The 18,033-nt window shown below is 43.9% G+C and overlaps 1 protein-coding gene and 1 long non-coding RNA gene across 3 annotated transcripts; one reads left to right on the top strand and one right to left on the bottom strand.

The window, feature by feature from the left end:
- Window positions 1-261: 261 nt before the first annotated feature.
- On the top strand, window positions 262-12,881 carry hic1 (hypermethylated in cancer 1). The gene is made up of 2 exons (XM_037267330.1): window positions 262-692; window positions 5,139-12,881. Exons 1-2 carry the CDS (start codon window positions 641-643, stop codon window positions 7,349-7,351), a joined length of 2,265 nt encoding a protein of 754 aa, XP_037123225.1. The 5' UTR covers window positions 262-640; the 3' UTR covers window positions 7,352-12,881.
- Window positions 12,882-15,459: 2,578 nt separating this feature from the next.
- LOC119132383 lies at window positions 15,460-16,082 on the bottom strand. Of its 2 annotated transcripts, none has more exons than XR_005099861.1 (2): window positions 15,900-16,082; window positions 15,460-15,773 (listed from the first exon to the last, which is right to left on the bottom strand). It is a non-coding gene; the product is annotated as an uncharacterized LOC119132383 (long non-coding RNA). The 2 variants fall into 2 exon arrangements; XR_005099860.1 differs by having other exon boundaries at window positions 15,910-16,065.
- Window positions 16,083-18,033: the final 1,951 nt, after the last annotated feature.

The raw sequence follows: 18,033 nt of genomic DNA, 5'->3' as shown, positions 1-18,033 counted from the left end.
CCAGTTTTTTGTTTTATTGGAGGTTTATATTATTTGGGGGAAGCATATAAAAAAAAAATCAAATACAAAGTATTATAGTAAAGTTTCACTATTCGCGGGCCGGCTGGTCCCTATCTTCCGCGAAGTAAAGGAACTACGCGCTCCCCCCCCCGCCCCCCCCAGTCGAGTTGCCTGTCCCTTTAAGACGATGTGCGTGGAGAAGTTCAAGTTGGGGTCAGTCGAAGTTCCTGCCCTCCGCGTTACCTTCTTGCTTTTTATTATAGACTGACATCACACTGGAGGCGAGCTCACAGAGGCTCCATTATCATCACCACCACCACCGCCGCTCAGTGTGCGCGTTATTGCTGCTCCAAAATAGCTGAGGAAATTAGTAGAGGGGAGAGAGAGAGAAAAAAAAAAAAAAAAAAAAAAACAGGGAGGAAACTGATGCTTTTTTTGGTTTGGATAGGAGGGGATGAGAAAAGAGAGGAGGGGCAGAAAAGAGAGAGAGAAAGTGGGTGGGAGGACGGACGTGATCCCGCCGACGAGCGCTTTCGTATCAATTAATAATGATAAAAAAGAGCTGGTGAAAAGCACGCTGGCATGGCTGAGTGGAGGCTGGCACTCGGGACGTCAGATATGACTGCAGCAGCCTGCTGACATGATCATTGAGGCAGACTCGGATGGGATGGCAGCAGACATCGGGCATGCAGGTAAGCCACAAACACTTGCAATTTAACACTTTTGAAAGATCATTTAAAACAAACAAAAAAAAAACACCTCGTGCTTTAATAGTTCATATTTATTGGTTTTTGTCCTTGATTTTTCTACGTTTTGCCCTCACCTGTTTCAACCTGCTTCGATGCAGATTTGCGGTTGCCCCTACTTTTTTTTTTCATGGTTTTGCGAAAATACCAAGCAGAAAATCGTAACTGTTCGCGTATTTTTGCTTTTAAAAGTACGCTTGATACGACCGTTGTTGATGGTGATCATTAAATATAGCAAGGAAAAAGACACGGAGTCATAAAAGTGCACGATTAAACAACTTTTTTTTTTTCACATTTTTGTTTTTGTATAATATAGTAAGTAATGCAGCTTGTAAGTCACATTTGCTTATTTTTTTAAAGATAAGTCTAAAATCATCTACATTAAAAATCATACTGACTTCTACTCGTGCAAAACTCGCCACATTTTCACGTCTTTTTGCTTTAAAAAAAGTGTTTGAAGTGATCTTAAGTACACAACTGTCACAAAAAATTGACATTTCTACTATTAAAAATAGGATTAGAATGGCCTTAAAAGCTTTCAGTTCATACAACTTTACCATATTTTCATCTTTTTGTTTTGGAGTGTATGTCTAAAATGATCATTGACGATTATCAACACTTTAATAGAGGAAACAAAACAAAAAGTAAAACTTACACTCATCCATTTTGTGTTTGAAGTATCAGATGACAACCCTTAATGACTTCAGGAACTGTAAGATCCAAAAATCGTCAAGTGGGGTGATCCTGTCACTCATACGCCGCGCAAGTCAAGTCTTTCATTTTCATGCTTGTTCCAAAAAGTAAATGTTGACAATTATTAAAAAAGATCTTTATCAATAACTTAGGTATATAGAGGGCCAGAAAGTTGCAGATGAACAAATGACATTTGTCCATATTTTCATGTTTTTCTTATAAATACATAAAGTGCTGAAAATGACCTTTATTGATTAGTTTTTCTTAAATTTTCAAAAAAGTGTGATCAACTGACACTAGTTGTTCAAAAAACGACATTTTCCACATTTTTTGTGGAATGCCAAAAACATTGAGATTGACATCTTATCAAACCAGACAAAACATTCTTGCGACAAAAAATGTTTTTAACATAAGTACATAAAATGTGCAAATAATTTTTTTTAAATCAGTAATGTTCTAATGTAAAAAGAGAAAAACATGTCATCACATGCCAGTCCTAGTGCCGAAACGCCTTTCCGTGCGTTTTGTTTGAAAAGCCGAGAAAAGCATTGACGCCCTAATCGATGAGTAACCCTTCAATGTAAAAACCAGAAAAACAGCAAAGTATGTGAACACTTAACAGTGCTGGAGAAATCATCCTGATCGTTTTTCCATCTTTTCATACTTTTATATTTCAACGTGGAACATGAATCCACCAATTAACAAGACATAAATGTAGAAATAAAAACAACTATGTGCAACATTTGGCTTTTATTTATGTATTTTACAGTTTAATGGCGTACATATGTCACTCCATTTGACCTTCTCTTTTTTTTTTCATGATGTGGCTTTTCTATTGAGGTTTCTGACCAATATACCAGCGTGCTTGTATGTGTGTGTGTGATCAGTGTGTGTGTGTGTTTTCAGAATAGTTAGATTCTCATTTTGCTGTCATATTTTCCTTTTTAATTTCTGGCTTGCCCTGCTGACAGCCAGGGATTTTATTTGTCAGTGTGTCTTTGTGCACTGTTGACATGTCTCATTAGTACAGTTGTTGCTGTTACTCTTTTGGGTGCGGAGAAGACGTTGGGGGTGAGGAGGGGAGGGGAGGGGGGGTGTTACGTGTCTCATGTGCGAAGAGAACGTAGGCCGCCATGAATCGGAGGCCGATCTGATGCTAATGTGACATACGTGTTACTCAACTTGGTTCCCATCACTATTTTGTCATCGCTTTCTATGATGGTGTGATTTTTTTTTTTTTTTTCGATGCAATCAGACAGGAAGTTAGTTGACGGGCTTTGCTGATGTGACTGAAGCGTGACCTTTTCACCTTTTGATACTTGGGTGGTGAGTGGGGGGGGTTCTTCTGCAAACATGTTAGACAAGCAGAGTACACTTTTTTTTTTTTAACTCACGCCGATAGCGTTAAAGCAGATGTCAGGTGTGTTTATGTGACGGAGATGAATTTGATTGTGTGTGTTCACGCTGTAAAAAAATACAACTTTTTTTGGGCCTATAAAAGTCATTTAAATTGGGGGAAAAAAATGAAATGACTGATGTTTATGGCAACACTGTTAGCAAGTAAACAAGTTGTTTGCTTAAAACTTCAAATGTTTAGTTGAATTGCCCGACATAACTTGAAAATTTGAGTCCAGCTTTTTTTTTTTTTTTTTTTTTTTGACAGTGCACACAAAGTTAAGCAGACACATTTCAAAGGAACATTTACTATGTAAATTGTGCTCCATGTGCATTTCATTCAGCACGTTTGTGTCCTTTTAAAGAAATATTCCTGAGACAGATACGTTCCGGATGTTTAAACATTTTGAATTTTTTTTTTTTTTTTTGCACAGGCAGTAAGGCCTTCTTGGGCCGCCGAGTGTCGTCACTTGACTGCGAGAGTTCACTAAAGGGCTACGTTGGGTTTGATGCTAGACCGCGGCTGAAAATTTATGTTAAAATATGATGGCCCCTTAATGGAAAGCAGAAGTGGAAACGCTCCAAAATGACAGCTTGGGAAAGGATCAAGTGTGATGTCAAATTAGTTTCTTTCACATTTTATTTTTTTCCAGATGAATTGGAACCTTTTTAATTAAACATGTCCTATTTGGTATTTTTTTGAACAATTTTTAAATCTGCATTTTAGATGATTTTTATATTTTAAAACGTACTTCTTGATTCAAATGCCTTCTTTATTTTTTTTCCCACATTTATTGCCTCTTAACCACATCATTACTTTTAATTAAAGCAGTTTTTTCCTCTTTCACAAAAATATTTTCTTAGCCTTTTATGTCTATTGTGACTGCAAATTACTTTTTATATGCGCTCCTCCCCCTCTTACCATGCTAAACAATCAACATAATCAGAACCATGCCGTAAAATCCCAGCTTTGTCAAACTTTTTAGGTGCAAACGTCATTTTCCGTCCCGTCCGAAGAAAAATGTGACGCGCTATTTATTTATTGTCGACTTTGCTTGCGTTCCCAAAAAGGGTCACTTTGTAAGTGTCCTCAGATGCCTCGACGTCATGTTTAACCCGTGATATGGTTTACTTTAGGAGGGAAGTGGTGATATTTGAGTGTTTGTGTGTGTGCGTTGGATCCCCGGGGCCCGAAAAGTGTGAAGCTTTGCGCCATCGAACGCAAGTGAACAATGTATACTTTGCGTTGTGTTTTTTTTTTTTTAAAAGGTCACAAGGTCACGACGTGCACGACGCAGCCCGTTTGTTCAAATCTGTGCTCAAAACCGCAAGCAGACTCTAAAATACGTCTTTTGTTTCCTCTTGACTTCTCTGTCTCACGTTTCTCCCGCTGCAGAGGAAGTGAACGTGTGACGAACGGACTTGAATTTTTTTTCTCATGATGAGAAATGCAGCGGCTCACCTTTTTCGCTTCCCGTTGACTTTGAGCGAGCCCCCCCCCCTCGCCCCTCCCCTCTGGTATGCCTTTCCCACACAGTCGCCCCGCAGCCCGCTTGTTCTGCTGCACAATCGACACGACCGCCGACATATGTCAAACAATGCCGCCAGTGAATTTAGCAGGACCGCAGATTAATTACTTTCATACATGTACGCCGCTTTGTGACTCGCTTCGTCTGTGGTGTTGTGACATGTGGCTGTTCCGCCGACAACGGCTGAAAATGTGGAGATTTGTCCTAGTCTACTGTTGGACCCAAGAGAGGGCCTCCAGGCTCACTCTCGCCATTCTAGTGTTTGATTGGAGTATTCCATACAAACCCCGCAAAGCATGTCTTGCTTTGTACGATTTGGAACTGAAAAAAAAGAAAAGAAAATCCCAAACAAATTGTCTGAAATTACTTTTGGTTGGCTATTTTATATTACAGTATTAATTGATGTAACCTGTAAAACCAAAACATTTATGTATAATAAATCAAATTTATTGAAATATAAATTATTGTTTTGTTAAGAAAATACTTGAGAAAAATTGTATATTAAAGCGAATAGCAAATAGTGAGGAAATCAATCAGCCCTGCTAACTAACTAACTAACTAACTAACTAACTAGCTAACTAACTAGTGTTCTTTGTTCGAATCAAGGTTCCTGACGTCTTCCTAAAACACACATGCCTAGTTAATTGAAGATTAAAAATAGTCATAGTTGCTTGTTTGACCACGTGTCCTGGTCACTGGTCTAGTTATACCAAGTTCATGTAGTCATTCTAAGAATCCACAACATGAGATCTCACTGCTGCGTGTTTGTCTGTAGGTGGCGGACTGAAGACGATGCTGGATGCCATGGAAGTACCAAGTCACGCTCGGGATCTCCTCCTGCAGCTCAACAGCCAACGCACCAAAGGATTCCTGTGCGATGTCATCATTGTGGTGCAGAACGCTCTCTTCCGGGCGCACAAAAACATTCTGGCGGCCAGCAGCCTCTACCTGAAGTCCTTGGTGGTCCACGACAATCTTATCAACCTGGACCACGAGATGGTGAGTCCTGGAGTCTTCCGGGTCATTCTGGACTACATCTACACGGGCCGCCTCAGCGAGGGGGACCCCGCCTCTCCCAACGAGCCCAACCTGGGTGCTGTTTTGGCTGCGGCAAGCTACCTGCAGCTGCTTGACTTAGTTGCTCTGTGCAAAAAGAAACTCAAAAGAAATGGCAAGTACCCTCCTCGCACCACTCCCGCGTTCCTGCCTTACGCAAAGATGGGCGGCATGGGCTTAGGAGGCCGCTACAGGGTCTCCACTCCCGTCATTCAGTCGTGTCCTCCCGGGGGGATGCTGAACAGCCACACGCCCCGACCCCCGCCGCTGGAGGAGCTGATCCCCCATCGGCTCGCCATCCACGCCGGCGAGCTGTACGCCCCGACCTCGACCCAAGTCCCCCAGCCCTTCCCGTCCATGCAGTCCGTCCTGCCGGCTCAGCTTGGGCTACGTTCGGCGCTTCCGGAAAGGAACTGCTCCCCGAACTACGGTCTGGACCTCTCCAAAAAGAGCCCCAATTCCCAGTCTCAGCACATCCCCTCCCAGTCCCATGTGGTCAGCACCCACAATGACGAGGAGCGAGACGGGACACCGAGCGGACGTGCCAGTCCAACGCAGGGAACCAACGGCAGGGCCTTTCCTTCTGAAAAAATGGAGACGACGGATCAGACGAGTTCTCTCACTCCGCCGCCGTTCCCCCACAACCAACCGCTCGGCCCCCACCTTCCCCATCTCCATCGTTTGGGCTCGCAGGGCACCGAGCGCTACCCGTGCCCGCCGAGCCCGGACACCCTCACCGAAGTCATGGAGGCAGGAAGAGAAGTGGGCAACATCTACCGCTGGGTGAAACACGAGCCGCTTCCCTACGCGGCCGAGGACGAGGACGAAGACGAGGACGAGGAGGAAGGCGGTGAAAACGGAGAGCGGCGGCACAACAACCACAAGGATGAGAGCGAGGGTCCGGACGACAAGAGCGGCTCCGGCACCGAGGAGACGGGCAGCAGCGAGGGCCGCCCGTCCCCTTCCGGACCCTTGGGGAGGTTCCACGTTCCGTACGAGCCAGAGAGTTACGGCGACAACCTGTACGTGTGCATCCCCTGCGACAAGGGCTTCCCCAGCTCGGAGCAACTCAACGCCCACGTGGAGACTCACACGGAGGAGGAGCTTTACAGCAACACGGGCGGCGAGCTTGGAAACGGCAACATCGGCAAGAACATCAGCAGCAGCACCAACGGCTACGGCGGGTTGACCGGCGGAGGCGGTGGTGGCGGCGTCCTAAGCGGCCTCTCCCTGGAGACAAAGTCCAACCAGTCTTTGGCTTCGGGGACCATCGGGGAAATGATCCGCCCGTACCGCTGCTCCTCCTGCGATAAGTCCTACAAGGATCCGGCAACTCTACGGCAGCACGAAAAGACCCACTGGCTGACCCGGCCGTACCCGTGCAGCATCTGCGGCAAGAAGTTCACGCAGCGCGGCACCATGACTCGCCACATGCGCAGCCACCTGGGCCTCAAACCCTTCGCCTGCGACTCCTGCGGCATGCGCTTCACTCGCCAGTACCGCCTCACCGAGCACATGCGCATCCATTCCGGGGAGAAGCCGTACGAGTGCCAAGTGTGCGGCGGCAAGTTCGCCCAGCAACGCAACCTGATCAGCCACATGAAGATGCACACCGGCGGGGGCGGCGGCGGCCTGACCTCCGAGGGCAAGCTGAAGCTGGACTTTGCCGAGGGCATCTACCCCTTGAGCAAATACACCGCCGAGCATCTGGGCCTCAAGCAGGAGAAGGCCAACGAGCTCCTCCTGCAGGCGCAGCAGCAGTTGGTGGCCGACGCCAAGGCCATGGAGAGCCTCTACCCGCTCTCCAAACTGGCGTCGGAGCACCTGGGGGCTCTGGGCCACGACAAGATGGACGTCCTGTGCCAGGCCCTGCCCCCTCCCCAGCAGGCCCTCTCCGAGGCCCGCAGCATTGAGCGCTACTCGCCTAGCTAAGACCGCTTCCCACCACATGCCACACGCAGTATTCTGACGCCGTTCACCTCAAGTAAATAACCCCTCGAAGTGCCTTTCTATGCATCTAACCTTTGAAGCCTCCTACCCCAAGGAGCGCTGGGCTATCAATTCTGTGACCAAGGGACACTTGCTTGACAGCAGTATTTATGTTTGTATATGCAAAAAAAAAAAAGCCATTGAGCCAAAGCATCAATTTTTAAAAAAAATGCTTATTTATTTTTTTGTATAATGACGACACCCAAAGAAAAGCTTAAACCCTGTGAGAAGCAAATGGACAAGATTCAGGGTTTGTGTCCACATCCGCTGGACTTTAAAAACAATGGGAGTTTTTCATTCTTGAATTTTTTACTATGTGTTCATTTGGAACCACTGATGGCGTCGTGGTACACTCGCATGTCGTGGGTTGAATTCCCGCTCGGTGACGGTGTGAATGTGGTTCGGCTTTGGGATTAGGGGCGGAGCTACCTGATGGTATCAACCAACATGGCCGCAAAGTCATTGTTGATCACGCTATTTGCAGTCAGCTTGCACAAAATAAAATGCAAAACTAAACCACTCACAATGCGAGCAGGAACAATTCCAAAGTTAAAAGCAAATTTAAAATTTTATTTTATTTTTTTAAAGTAAGTCACATTAAGTCTGACTGTGGATCGGATGATCAACAATGACTTTTCACTTGTGTATGAGTGCTCTGGCCACCCCACCGAAAACCTTCTAGCTACGCCCCTGGTTAGCGCTAGCCTGTCCGTCTTTAGCCATGCCCTGCGATTGACTGGCGACCAGGACTAATCGCTCCATTGAGGTTAATTAAGTCAGTGAACCCCCCGACCCCCCCCTGCTACCGTTGACATGCCAAAGTGAGTGTTTAACGCACACGCGCCTTATCTCCCCGGCCCTTCCCCGCTCTATTTCACACACACTTAGCAAAGCCGCTAATCTGTCAGCGATACGAGCACGAGGCCCCGGTTGTAGTCCGGCCCAGCTGTTGTGCGCCAGTAATCCCTGTGAAATCTCGCTTGCTCCCGGACAATTTGTGCACACCACGTCCCATTTCATGGCTGCCATCCCCTTGGTGCTACTTATTAGCGTCTGAAGCTTTAAATACTGCCCCCCCCCACTTTTTTCTGCTCATATCAAAGCCCCCAAAACAACAATGAAAAGCAATTTTTTTCCCCCTCCATCGGGAGCGAGCGGCAGCCAGAAAACAAGAGCAGTTGAAGCTTGTTAAATTCAAAATGCTTTTATAATAAAGAAACTTCCCGAGGACTTTTAAACCCCCCCCCCCCCTCAAACACTTTGACTAGTTCTTAATTCAGATGGTCTGACCACTATAGTGCCAACGTCAACCTCAGAGGGTGAATGTGAAGACTTTCAAGCCATAAACACACTGTGATGGATCGAATGACTTTTAACTGAAAAAAACTAACCAAAAAAAAAAAAAAATGCAAAAAAAACAATGTGCCTTACATTTTGGGCTTTTTTTTATTTTTATGTAACAGTCATTTAAGGCAGCGGTGGGGAACTATCTCAAAAAAAAGAATCAGACAAGCTCGTGGGTTAAATATTTTTGGGGCTTTTTATAACAATTTCGCTCAAGTTTTTTTTTATTATTATTTTTTTTTATAATCCATCTGTTGTGTGTTCCCCACCCCTGCTTTAAGGGGCTTCGTTGATGTACCAAATGTCCAATAGCAAACCTGTTGTTTCCTGTCACTTTTACTTATCCAGCCAAATTAGAGCACATGAAAACTAGTGCTTACCTCAGGACCACACACACACACACACATACACACACTACCACACAAACATATGCACGCATACAAACACGCAGTTGTTCTGTTTTTAAACTTGTGGTTCTTGTCTGTTTATACATTTCAGTTTTACAGCAGAGCGATGACATTTGATATTGCTTTTTTATTATCATTATGATTATTACAACGCGGCGTACACTTTCGATTGTGTTGTCTTAACAAAAAAAAAAAAGGAGAAAAAAAAAAAAAAAAAAGAGGCGTCTGCGGGTCTGCCCCGGTCGGTGGCTGTCTTCACGGGCTGTCTGTGAACATCAGAACCGCACTCGGGGCTGAGCGCCGTGCCATGTTGATGTTGTTTGGGTTCAGAGTGGAGCTTCCAGGGACTTTTCACAGCCCGTTTGACTCAGTGTTAGAGAGTTTCAGGCAACACACACACACACACTTACACAGCATACACACACCCACATAGGAAGCCGGCCTGTGTTTGGTGGACCCTTTTTTTGTTTGTGGGGTTTTATTTTCTGATGTGCGTTTGTGTTATGAGAGTGTGGGAATTTTCAGCCGCTCATTCACTAGTTTTAATGAAAATCGCCCCCCTTCCTCCCCATTAAAATAACACACACTTTCCTCTGTTGCCTCAAATCTAAGCAGGGAGGGGAAAAGTCAGATAAAACTTTTTTTTCTCCAAGGAAAAGCTCCAACCCACACACACACTTGTATACAGTATACACACACACACACACACACACACTGGCAGAAAAAAAAAAGACTTCAAAAACTTCAATTATAGCTGTTTACTTGGACTGCAATAGGTCCCCAACTTTGCCCCCCCAGGGTCAAAGGTGGCCAAAGTGCTCACCCTCTGCACTCAAGTAGCAGTAGTTTAAAATGTTTACTTGATGTAAAAATTACAAAGTACACATTTGACTCACTCTGACACTAAAAAAGTAACCATTTTATGTTCATGTAATCAATTGTAGCAAATTCCTGTTTTAATAACTTGGCACAACAACAACCAAAAAATTCTCCACAAAAAAAAAATCCCACTTTTATTAACTTACTCTGCTTGTACTCAGAAGAAGAAGAAGAAGAAAAAAATTAGAGGCCCCTTTTTTTTTTTAAATCTAAGAACTAACAGCTTTGGCTCAGGCGTTTATACTATGAAAACAACTTGTTCCCGAGCTCCCAAATGACTAACGAAAAACACTCAATTCAACTTTATTTATCTAGCACTATCTAGATAATTCTTGAATCCTCCCAGGCCCACACATTGACCTCCATCACTGCAATGGACACATTGTGCTTTCCATAGATCATAAAAGTCAGGAATTAAAACAATATACAAATGTAATATATATTTTTAATTCAACTATATTCTGGCTCCCGTTCCATTCGCCTTCGCCCTACAGTTCCCTCTTTTCGCTCACTTCCCTGAAATTCCTTTTCCTAACTTTTCAAAGTGCTGTCACCAAACGTGAGCGCGCGTGCCCGCGCGAGGTGCTGATGTCGGGAGTCAGCGGGCCGGAAGCGTTCGCTTGTCTGTTTATGCCATCGGAGCTTTTCGAAGCGGGGCTTAATACACGTCCTGGGAATCAAGGCGGGTGCGAAGGAGACGAGCCGAGGAGCAGGAAGTGAACTTTTGGCCGAGGCGCAGGATGTGTCGAGGCAGATAGAGGGAGAGAGAGAGCGAGAGGGAGCCGGCCGTCCGGGCCGAGCGCGAGTGCGCGCACGGTGGAGCCGCAGCTATTGTCCGCCTATGACAAGCCTGCACGGATTTCTAAAACGCTCCATTCACAAAACAAGTTGACGGTATCTTCGCTTTTCCTTCCTCGCTTTGCTCGTTTGGGAACAGTGTTATGGTGATACGGCCGCACGCACTGGAAAGCGTTCAAGCGCTTTGTGGCGAGGATGTTGTGGATTTATCGTTATAGGGAGGGAAGGGGGGTGATGGGGTTACCAAGCATTTAGGTAGGCGATATACCAAGAAAACTGGAGTATACTTATTTAAAAAAAACAATTTCTCTTCCAAAGGCAATGGAATAAACCGCGGAGGCTACACAAATCATTTTTCACTTTGCAACTGTAACAATATTTAGATATAGACTGCCTTTGTCACTTGTTGCTAGGCAGAGTTCATAGGGCTCAACCAATTCTGCCCCATAGACCAATACAAAAACAAGACTAATCAGACATGTCTAATTTTCTTTATTTGTTGTGACAACTGCATTTATTTGATACAGAATATTGCCGTTAGCCGCCCTCCAGCGTAGTTTAGATAAAGCTGTTTTGAAAGTGACAAAGAGGCTTTTATCAAATTCCATCCATTAGGAGAATCCAAATAAAAGTCTTTGCGATGTGGGTTATTAGATTTTTATTTGCTCATGCTTGATTACTTACGCCATTTCTTTCCTTTTTAAATGTCATTGCCAGAACCATAACTTTTCAAACACTGTCAGTATAGAAATAATATATATATTTTAAAAAGATAGTCTGGATATATTCCAGCAGCTAGATAGATAGACTTTTAAAGCTTCCTACCAACATTGCAAAAAAAAAACAATTTTTTTAGCCGCATCTAACCCGACGTTACTTAAAAAAGAAATCCCTTTGACTGTCTTTTCAGTTTTATGGATTCACGCGCCGGCTGTGCAACGTTGCCTTTTAGTGTGGATAATCATAGGAGCCAAAGCCACCATTGTCCACTGCCTATTTCATTTTTTTTATTTTTTTATGATGTGCCAAATTACAGAGGAAAAGCATCCATTTTCCTCCCTGAAGCTAAGAATGGACTTCTTCCTGCATGAGTGTGCATGAAATGAGCTTTGCCGCTGATGTCGGCAGCGTTGGCACTCTTTGTTCACCTGTGCCCCCCCCATCCAATTAGCCGCCCCGGCTCCCACAAAATGAAATTCTGCAATCCTACTTTGAGCTTGAGTCCCCATACAATGACCAGTACACAAATTGTACTGTTTTAACTGATTCCCTCATGCATTCATAAAAACTCGTTTTTCTCTTTTTATGACACGTCCATCCCCTAAAAGTCCCACGTTTTGCCTTCCCTCTTGCCCGGACTCTCCCTCCCTAAATCTTCCTCACCTTCCACCGAACACAAGCCCCCCCCTCCTCTCCCCCCTCCCTCCCACGCCCTGATCCACTTACTTCCAGCTGTTTCTCATGTTGAAGAAGACACTTGTCTAAATGTTTACAGCGAGGGCTACTTTCTTTTTCGCTAAGCCCTGATCGATTTCCAAAACGAACTCTGCCGCCGCATGCGGTGACCTCCGCTGTATGACGGTTACACCCCTGACCCCCCTCCTCCGCCCCCCGGGCCAAGAAAAGGGCCTCAAGTAGGAGATTAAAAGCAGAGGAAATGTGGAATAGGCTTTCAGAAAGATGCCAGCAAAGTAAACATGTATGAAATTGCACAATTGCGCCGGGGCCTCCGGCAGCCAAGTCATGCGCCTAGATGAAGAGGAAAAAGAAGTGAAGCCAGAAAGCAAACCATAAGAAAGGGAAGGGGGGAAGAATAGCGTCTTGGTGAACTTGAAAGTGTGCTTACCTTCAGGAAATGATGCAGGTCATTGTTAGACGGCTCAGCTGGCATGTCAGCTCGCCCTCACGAGCTCCGCTGCAGCTTGATGAGTAGCAAAAGTGCTAATATTTGTTGTACTTCTAATTCGGGCAGGATCATTTTGAAAAGTAATCTAGTTGCAATTTATCTCCCCTCAGTATGATTTAATATGCGATTATTTGGATTCCGATTAACAGTCATTCAAACAAAGCTCCCATAGAAATATAGATAAAAATAGATGAAAAAATGTTTCATTTTATTTTAAATTTCAGCCGTTGCGATTTGCATATTACATTCCGCTACATTGCAATATTATTTTGAATTTGATTAATTGAGTCCGACATTTTATTCACTGTCTGATGTGAGTGCCTTATTTGAATTTAGTGGGATCTTGCACAAAAACGTGATGCAATTAGCAGAGGATTTTTTTGTCGTACTTGAAAATGCCTTTTTTTTGTATCCTTTTTTTCAACAAAAAACGTAGCAGCTAAAATGTAGCATTTTTGTGGCAATATTTTGCTTTTCATTTCAAGATGCAGGGTTAACCTGCAGACAATACAAGACAAACATTTTTGCAGCATTTCCTACTAAATTCTCATATCATCATGTTTGATTGACACATATAAAACAGTCACATCTTTGGAGCTTTTCCTTGATTTTTGGGTAAATTATGATTATTATGACGTTTGAATTCAAGTTATGAAAGTGTAGACACACTTTAAACCCCATAGAGAAAAGCTAAAAATATCACAAACTCATATTTTGTGTTTTTCTCATTTTCTGGTCCTCATAAAATGTCCCTCAAATTGGTAAAACCAGTGCACATACATAGACGAATACCAAAAACTTAACAGACTCATTCGGTTTTCAGGCTTTTGTTGCCGAAAGACATCCCCACAATGTAATTCACGTTAGCCATCGTGCGTCCCCATATTGTGATAAAAACCAGACACACACACACACACACACACACACACACACACACACACACACACACACACACACACACACACACACGCAAACCAGGCTAGCCTGCAGCCTCCAGATTAGATCAGCTTTAATGAGGTTGCCCTGCCGTGTTTGGAGTGTCGCTTCTCGTTGGAAAAGTCATCATTAAGAAACGGCGATCGGAGGGAACACGCGTGCCGAGATCGTACACACCCTCGGGGTCTTCACAAAACACATGCATCAAAGATTACGTGCAAAATTGATGGATTGGGCGGCTGGTTGGATTATGAGCTAATGAGGATGACTCCGATGTCTTGCGCCCGAACAAAGTTCAGATGTGGGACACACATGGAAACACAAACACACATTTGTAATGTCGCCATTTTGTTGTCTATCCATTGAAGCAATACAACCAAAACAGTATTTCTGCCTTTTATTTTTGACCAAAAAAAAAAGTCAATATGCTTTTCATGAGATGAATGTATTTATTGCATGTCCAAATGTTTTATAGTTATTTTTTTGTGTACATTTCAACTGTGGATTTTTTTATACATATATAAATATAAAATGTCATTGAATTATGATCAAAATGATGTCGATAAGGTTTTTATTTTGAAAAAGCGCAATGTGAAAACATGTCGCCATTTCTTTTGTCACTATACTCCAAATCTTCCTCGCAATAAAGTCCAGTTGCATAACAAATTTGAAAAAATATATACTTTGTGTTGTGTTTTTGTCCTCTTCTGATGGTACCTAATATTGTAGCTCCACTTGGTGGCACCTCAAAATTTGAGACGCCACACTTTAAATGTCAAAAGGGTGTCTGATGTCAGCTGGCTTTACTCCTGCCTGCAAATCTTTTTATTTTTTTTACCAACTTTGTGTGCGTGTGTGTGTGTGTCAAAATCCGAGCAAGAGAGAGACAAAATCTAGACAGACATGAAGATAAAATGCGCATTTGTCCGGATGCTGGCTAATTATGTAATAATATTTTGTTCCTTCGTGGGCCCAAGTTCAAGTCATTCACAAGACTTCTGAAGCAAAACGAACATCAGGAATTGATCATAATAATATTCTGCCATAAAACATCGTGTCAATTAGTGCTCACGATGTGACCATGTTCTTGCAGAAGCTTCTGCACAACGTCTGCAAGAGGTCGTGACCTTTCCCAGTTTCCAGTCTGGCACATTCTCTGGTGATGCCTGAAGCTAGGGTTAAGGTTTCAAAGTAGGGTTTAAAACTAGGGTTAGGGTTTCAAACTAGTTGGTTTTTTTCACTTATAAGATTCAAGATTTAAGTTTTGTTTCCTAGCCATCAACCATTTCTAGTCAATGATGATTTCAAGCCAAGCACGGCTCAGTTCGACTCCAAACTTGGTGGTGGGTTCAGTCATGTCGAAATGACCTCACACTGTCATAGTGTGGCTCGCTCGTAGAGTATTGGACTCTCAATCCTCGGGCTCAGTGCTCATATCAATATTGACCTTTTGACCTGCAGAGCCTGGCATAATTTATCATTCTTATACCACAATTGGTGCTCAGTACCATCTAGGACGGAGTTTAAATGTGATGAAATAATTCGGTGTCCATTCTATTTTTATATCATATAAAGGCATTTCCACAGTTCCAAGTTTAGGCCTTGTGGCGCAACGGTTAGCATAGGCGCTACTTAAATCCCCAGCACGGCCATCCAGCTTCTTTTCATCAAATACCATCCGTTTGTATTTAATAATTGCGTTCTTGTATTCATTCTGTCAATTTATTTCCAAATGCATTGATTTCCCCACAACATGAAAAAAGTCATATTTACTCGTGACATTTTGATTTAAATATTGCTTTATTTGCATGAGCGCTAACAAAGAGCCCATGTTGTTTGAGAACGAGGGGCGGAAAGGAAGCCGTCGTCATGACCCTTCCATGTTGTGTGTCCTGGCATGTCCGAGGGCCTGCCTCCACTCCCTTCGAGTCAATGGAAAACATCTGCCTGCTCCCTCGCTCCGTGTGCCCAGTTGGGTTGAATCCAGTTGAGTGCAGTGGCTTCCCATCTACCGCTCCCATCTCCTCCAGCGTCCAGAGCGCTCCCTCGCGCCCCGTCCTCCTTTTTTAACAAGGTGGGGCCGGCCGGGCTGCAGCTGAAAACAAAGAAGACATGCATGAGAACGTGTTCCTCACCCACCAGTGGAACGCTTCCCCTTTCCTCTCCCTTCTGATAGTGAAATTAAATCTTGGTGTCACACCCAAACAACTCTGACCAACACTTACAGTTACCTCCTTCGGGTACAGCTGTCAAAAATGACAAAGCCTTTTCAGTGGAATAGGACTAAAAATGTCTTTTCAACGGAAGAGGAGTCACTCAGGACAAACCTGTAGCGACTAGCAAAAGAAACAGAGAGGAAGTTATTGCTTCACGAGTTACAAATCGGGTGGCCACTTATTTGTGCCAGTTGCAACTTCCTGATTGGACGTTGGCTAACATGAGGGCATCTCCGCTCTGTGGCTTTTGACTGGTAAACCAAGCAGAACTCACAAGTGGAGTGTCGTTCCTGGAATCGGGTGCGTCCAGAAACACGTTGACAAATAGATTTCCTTTTTAGGGCATCATTAATCCGTCACCAGAAAGATACTGGAAGTGAGAAGGGGGAGCACCCAAAACAAACTGTTTACTGGATGTCGTTGGGTTTTTATTATCGGGAATACTACTCCAGGTTGGATGAGAAAATACAAGACAGTAAACAGGTGACAATGTAAAAATAGTCATTTGTCATGCAACTTGCGTGATTCATCTTGAATTCTTTGGTCTCATTGGTTTCATGTATTGGGAAAAATGGGTGATCAAAAAACATAATTTTATGTAAATAAGGTCACCGTATCTCGCAAATATTTTTATTTTTGCATTTTTTTCCAGAGTATCACAAAACAAACTCATTATATTTATTTTTATGACTATCATGATCGTGGGATTTATGTGTAAATAAGTTATGCTAAGAAAAATAAATGTAGGTTATTCAAAATAAAGTGGTGAATAAAAAAAGAAAGCAAAAAGAAAGTAATCGATGTAAATTAAAAAAAGATCATGAAAAAACTTTTCATAAGAAAAAAAGACTGAATTTGTAATTTAATGACAATAAAATGTTATTCTACGAGAATCAATTTTGAAATGTTCTTATTTTGCCCACGCGATAACACCCTTTGTATTTAAGTGCAAAACGCGTGGATGGGAAATCTTGTGTCAATCTTGTGGGAGTTTCAAATAATGAGCAAGACTTGATGCGCAAGTGTGTGAGTGAGTAAGTCAGCGCATGCAAAAGTCACACTGAAGCACTTGTTACTGGAATGACGACTAAAATCAAATCAAAACTCCTCAGAAGAGGCTTGACAGACATTTCGTGCAACCTCCCCCCTACGCTGTGTCATCAATGGTGGCCTTCCGTCTACCAGTTCCATTTTGATATGAGAATATTTCCAATGGAGAAGCCTCCATTTTAGAAAAAGGCAGCCGGCCTCACTTTTTCATCCTACTAAAGGCGATTGTGTAACCCATCTGTAGATTAGGAGCCCATTAGTCTGAGTGGATGCTCGGCTGTTTGGATGGAGTGTAAACACAAAGCCAGAACTGGTCCTGGATGTCCTCCCTTTTTTGATAACTCACACACAGGCAGGCCTCCCTCTGTCTCTGTGTATGTGTGTGTGTGCCCTCCACTGGCATCATATCATCTATTTCCTGTGCCAGCTGCAAAATCCCCCCCCCCCCCTCGCCTTTCCTTTCACTCCCGTGGCGTTCCCACGATCTCGCCGTTAAGTGTTTTTGTGCTGAGTCACGAGCGCGATGCCCGCATCTGCTGGAAACACGCTCAAGTGGGAAAACAAACAACATTTGGGCAAATTGAAATTTGGGATAAAACACCTTTGCATGTAGTTCACTTCTTTTGACACTTGCTTGTGATATTATATAATCAAAGAAAGATGTGGTCATTTGAAACTGGATTTTTTTTTTTTTTTTTCGACCCCCTCTGCCCCAGTTTATTGGCAGCGGCCTGACTTTCCGTGCCGAAAGTCACGTCGCGAAGAGAGAGAGCGAGGGAGTGACCGACCGGGGTTCGGGGGGGGGGGAGGAAAGAGGAGGCCGGGGTAGCACAAAAAGGAGGACACAGGAAGTGGGGACAGATGAAGAGCCACGAGACAATGTGATGCACAGGGGTGCTGAACCAGTGTGGGAGGATGAGGGGAAAAAAAGCAAGCAGAGGAGCCTTGATGGGATTGGAGGAGGGAGGGAGGGAGGAAGGGAGGGAGGGAGGGGGTGAGGAGGGTGTGTGTGCATCTGGCACAAGGAGGCAGGAGAAAGATAGCGTGGGCCAGGCTGGCCGGACGCGAGTGTTTGTGTTTGATTGAAGA

Source organism: Syngnathus acus, chromosome 13 (genome assembly GCF_901709675.1).
Source record: "Syngnathus acus chromosome 13, fSynAcu1.2, whole genome shotgun sequence".
Lineage (NCBI taxonomy): Eukaryota > Metazoa > Chordata > Actinopteri > Syngnathiformes > Syngnathidae > Syngnathus > Syngnathus acus.
This window is presented reverse-complemented; position numbering and strand designations above follow the sequence as displayed.

Bases quoted from the DNA above. Each gene is read 5' to 3' on its own strand.
- hic1 (XM_037267330.1), top strand. From the start codon at position 641: ATGATCATTGAGGCAGACTCGGATGGGATGGCAGCAGACATCGGGCAT. The intron at 693-5,138 runs GTAAGCCACAAA...GTTTGTCTGTAG, and splicing joins AGCAGACATCGGGCATGCAG to GTGGCGGACTGAAGACGATG.